Source organism: Sus scrofa, chromosome 9 (assembly GCF_054392235.1).
Source record: "Sus scrofa isolate SSC_HxYL_T2T_F1_AM1 chromosome 9, Sscrofa_HxYL_maternal_Yorkshire_Landrace_v2.0, whole genome shotgun sequence".
Taxonomy (NCBI): domain Eukaryota; kingdom Metazoa; phylum Chordata; class Mammalia; order Artiodactyla; family Suidae; genus Sus; species Sus scrofa.
This window is the reverse complement of record NC_139391.1, coordinates 4,469,812-4,475,096: the sequence shown is the minus strand read 5'-3', so window position 1 is coordinate 4,475,096 and position 5,285 is coordinate 4,469,812. Positions and strand designations below refer to the sequence as shown.

At 46.2% G+C, this 5,285-nt stretch overlaps 1 protein-coding gene across 1 annotated transcript; it reads right to left on the bottom strand.

Moving 5' to 3' along the window:
• Positions 1-1,724: 1,724 nt before the first annotated feature.
• Positions 1,725-2,669, bottom strand: LOC100515268 (olfactory receptor 51V1-like). The gene has a single exon (XM_003129512.3). The coding sequence runs from the start codon at positions 2,667-2,669 to the stop codon at positions 1,725-1,727; it is 945 nt and encodes a 314-aa protein (XP_003129560.3).
• Between the last annotated feature and the right edge of the window lie 2,616 nt (positions 2,670-5,285).

Genomic DNA, 5,285 nt, shown 5'->3' with positions numbered 1-5,285 from the left:
GGCAGACACATGTGATTCCAGCCACCTGACGACACCTGTGCCCACGACCACAGGGAACTGGGCAGCTGTGACACTGAGGGCTGGGCCCCAGGTGTTCCAGGACAAGATCAGACAAGCCTGTGCCCTGAATTCCCTGGCCAGAAAGGGCCACTGGTTTTGCTCTGCAGAAAGGGAAAGCCATAGCTGTGCTCTCTGTCCAAGCGCCACTGTAAGCAGGGCTGTTGGATGGGCTACGCAGCTTGCTGTGTGTTCTGGCCAGGTTCCTTGGTTAGGCAGCCTGAAGGCTGTATTCACCACTGGGTGGGGCTATGACTTAGTTAAGGTGCCAGGGCACAGCTGAAGAACCAGCTCCAAGGCCTATGAGTCACCAGGAAATGCAAATCAAAACCACCCAAACAAGGACTGGCACCACTAGAAGGGCTACACGCAAAGGACAAAGGACGGAGAAGAACAAGTGCTGAAGAGGCGGTGGAGAAAAACCATCACGATGTTGTGGGGAATGTAAACATCACACCGGCTTTGGAAAGGAATTCAGCAATGTCTCAAAATGATAAAAATAGAATTATCACTGTGACCTACTCACATGAAAACACTCTCCGTTCACCTACCCACAGTCAGTGATTAAGTTGTGTTCATACATCCTCTTCATATCTGCTGTGTTTTCATCCTCACCACCACTAATCTAAGAGAGGCCACCATCAGTCCTCAGTTGTGCTTTTGCAATAGTTTCTAAATTACACACTTTTCCTGAAGACGCTATGAGGAACATAAGATACCATGCAGAAATCCTAATGATACAATATTTGGTAAAAGAACAAAAAACAAAACAAAACAAAAACCTTGCAGAATGAAAAATGTTTATGTAACAAGATCATATCTTAATCTATGAAAAAGGATTAAGAAGACAATCTTCGGAATAGAGGGGTTATAAATCTTCTTATGCCAAAATCCCTCTAAAGAACTACTATTAGGTCACTAATGGGAAAAAACTGGATTCGAGGGAAGGCTCAGCATCACAGTTTCAGATGTCACTCACCTCTCCTCTAGGAACAAAGAAAGTGCAAGTTCACTGCATATGTTTCAACATGCACCTGTCTTGAAAAGTCAAAACCATGAGCATACTTCCAAAAGTCTAGCTAGAGGTATGCCCAATGATGAAAATATTGAGGAACTAGGGCAACACAATTTTAATATAGCAACAATGCTTCCAGACTATGTCAATAAAATGCAAAGACATTATTACGGCTATAAAGCTGGTAATTTTTCTCCAGCATATTTTTAGAAAAACTCTTCTAGAATGTGTATTAGCAAAACTCAATGTTCACCTCTTATGAGCAAGACACTTAAGTTCTTTATATTTGAGTCCTCAGAATAAAAATTATTGAAAATATTATTCAAATTGGAAGTGCTTTCACGCATGAGAACTGCCATATTATTTTGACCTTCAGACATTTCTACTGGCGTTCCTGTTGTGGCTCAGTGATCCCTGGCCTTGCTCAGTGGGTTAAGGATCCAGCGTTGCCGTGGGCTGTGGTGTAGGTGGCAGACGTGGCTCGGATCCTGTGTTACTGTGGCTGTGGTGTAGGCCGGCAGCTGTAGCTCCCATTAGACCCCTAGCCTGGGAACCTCCATATGCCATGGGTGCAGCCCTAAAAAGACCCCCAATAAACCAAACAAGCAAACAAACAGCCCCCCACATTTTTGACTGATAAAATCCAAGGGGTTCACCACCTTTTCAGAGAAAACCACTTCTCCATCCTACTACGGATCTGCTGGGTCTTCACACTGTAGATGACAGGATTCATCAGGGGTGGGAAGAGAATGTAGACGTTGCCCATAAGGACATGAACCAAAGGGGAGAGGTGCTGCCCAAAGCGGTGCACCATGGTGAGACCAATAATGGGGATATAAAACACCAGGACGGCACAGAGGTGGGAGACACAGGTCTGCAGAGACTTGAGCCTCTCTGTTGGAGATGCGATCGCCAGCACTGCATGCAAGATGAAAACATAGGAGACGAGAATAAGGACAGCATCCAGCAACAGGGTACAGATCACCAGAGCCAGAGCATAGACGCTGTTGAAGCGGACGTCCGAGCAGGCCAGCCGGAGCAGGTTCTGGTGCAGGCAGAAGGCGTGGGACAGGAGATGAGGGCGGCAGTAATGAAAGAACCTCAAACGGATGATGACAGGGAGAATGGACAAAGCGCTTCTCATCAAAATGCTCACCATGAGGCGAGTGACCCTGCTGTTGGGGAGGATGGATGTGTATCTCAGAGGGTTGCAGATGGCAGTAAAGCGATCAAAGGCCATGGCCAGAAGGACTCCCGACTCTGTGAGGGACAGACCGTGGATAAAGTAAGTTTGGGCAATGCAGGCATCCAGGCTGACCTCCCGGCTGAGCCCCCACAGGACGCCCAGCACTGTGTGCACGGTGGACAGCCCCATGCACAGGTCCGTGACGGCCAGCATGGCCAGGAAGTAGAACATGGGCTGGTGCAGGCTGGGCTCCGTCCGGATCACATGCAGCACCATGCAGTTCCCCAGGAAAACCACGGCGTAGATGCAGGAAAAGGGAACTGCAAACCAAGGGTAATACTGTTCCAGGCCAGGGAGGCCTGTGAGAATGAAGACCGAGGAGTTGACAATGGAAGCAGAAGCAGCAGACATGACTATTTGGAGGTGATTCCCAAGACGAGATAAATACTTATTCGCAGGTTTGTTTAAACGGTCTTCTGCCTTGAGGACTGTCAGATATAACGCAGCTCCTTGGAGCAGAGCACAGACAAAGCTGACTGCAGAAGCTGGGGCGGGGGGGCGGGGTCCACTCTGCAGCCGAAGCTACGACACGAGATGACTTCCCAGGAACCTCCTCGGCACTAGGGTCAGAGGTTATGGGAGAAAATCCAGGTCCTGATCCCTTAGCCCAGTCGGGTCACTGCCTTCACTCCTCGCCTCCGGTCTCTCTGAGCCACTGGCAGCACACACGCCGGGAGACAGTGACTCAAGCCACTGAGAGCACAGGCTGCCCCTGCTCCCGGCAGCCCTGCACCCGCTTCGGCTTCCTCAAGGCCCGGGGCTGCGACTGCTGGGGTTTATGAGGAAGGAAAGAAGAGGACCATGTGGGTCGGACGGACCCAGGCTCCCGGGAGACCACGGTCCCTCAGGTCGCTGATGCTCGTGGAAGGTTCTCGTCCAACTCGGAGCGCCCTGGTCCTGCGAGGGATGGAGGAAGGGCAGCTTCTCCCCAGAGTCCACGCCTCTCCTAGTCAGACAGGGAGGAAGATCACTGCACTGGCTGGAAAGCCAGCACCTGACTCACAAGGAGAGCGCAGGAAATGAAGATGCAAGGGGATGGGAGAACATCGCACTTCGGAGAAAGGATTCTCGTCTCCTTCTCAGGCTGAGGAAATACACAGGTTTAAATGAGGCTTATTACTACTCGTCTCTAAGTTTCACACTGATTTCTCACTGAGTTCTTCAGCAGACCTTTCTTTTCCGAACCCTAGAGAAACACATCGTCTCCCTTTTGACAAACATAGTAAAGAGAGCCATATATGGAAAGGGATTGAAAAAATGCCTCAAAAATGACACACATCCTATTGCAAAGACATTCCATTATGTGTCAATTATACATAATTAAGTATGCACTTATCTGTGAAATACTTAAAATATTGTCACGTTCTATGTGTAATTATTGACAAGTGCCATATATAAAATTATAGATTCTGTTCCCTCTGAGACACTGTCAGTAAATCGTTTCTTATGGAAAACTGTCAAGTATAGCATAAAGAATATTTTTCCTGATTCGTTTGAGGATAAGTTTCCCATCTGATACCCCATCACACTCAAATTCTTTAGTGTGATTTTCCACAAACAGGGACATTTTCCTACATAATAAGAATACAGCCATCAAATCATGAAACTAACACTGACGCATTACTACCACTGAGTTTTTAAAACCTGAACAACTGTCTCCAAGCGTACTGTTAATTTAATATTTATTGTTAAAAAAAAATCCAGTTCAGAATTATGTGTGTGCATTAGTAGCTCTGTTTTTGTTTTTTTTTTGTAATCTTTTCTCTGAAATTTCAAACTTTTCTTGTTTTTGTTTGACAGAAACGTGAAAACTACAGGCGACGTATTTTGTAGAATGTTTGATTCATCCTCAGGTGGGTTTGTGTGAGGCATCCTCACGCTTACATTCCGATTACACGGGAACACCGTGAAATTGAGGCGCTTTTCTTCCCGTGCATCTGTTCAGGTTCCGCCTGGCATGCATTTGCTCCATTGCTGATAATGCTCATTGATTATTTAATGAAGGCTGGGTCTTCGGGATTGGTTGCTATCAAGTTATACATTTGCCTTTGGCATTTAATGAGTATTTTGTGGGAGAGACTTTGAAACTCTGGAAATATGTAACAGTTATTGCTTTTTCACATTTTATTCAATAGGTAGTTATCAGTCACTATCATTTTTTAATGTTCAATTTGTTCCAGATTTGGCCAGTGGGAGCTCCACAGTCTGACTTTGGCACTTTTTTGAATTAGCTGGGGTGTCCATCTAACGGTCTGCTTATATTGCAAACCAGAGGTGCATGTTTATACAGGGAGGTCTCATGCTTCATGGTAGTTGTGTTCTGTGAAGCTGCCACAAATACTGACTTAGTGGGAACACAGAACTCTTGCTACTAGGGCAAATACAAGGTTAGGTTTCTTCAAGCCTTGGTCACATTTTTACCTTTAAAAGCATTCTGGGAGTTCCCGTCAGGCTCAGCGGTAATGAACCTGACGAGCATCCATGAGAATGTGAGTTTGATCCCTGGCCTCGCTCAGGGGGTTAAGGATCTCGCGTTGCCGTGAGCTGTGGTGTACATCACAGATTTGGCTCGGATCTTGCATTGCTGTGGCTGTGGTGTAGGCCGGCAGCTGTAGCTCTGATTAAATTCCTAGCCTGGGAACGTCCATACACTGCAGGTGGAACCCTAAAAAGCAAAAAACAAAAAATAAAAAAGTTTAACAAATAAAAGCATTCTGCGTATAACAGCAAAACAGAAATACTGTTACATTATACAGGCTCACGTGTCAAGGTCCCTGTAAAACAAGCCCGTTTCACAGGTGTTGAGGCCTGCTTCTTACAAAACCCTTTCTGCAAAATACTCTGCAGATTTTTTTTCCAGCTGTTTCTCTGCAATCTTTTTAATTTTTTTATTAAAGCACAGATGAACCTCTCTACAAAACAGAAGTAGCAGATAGCTTTAAAACAGATTCTGCTGCTTCCTCATCT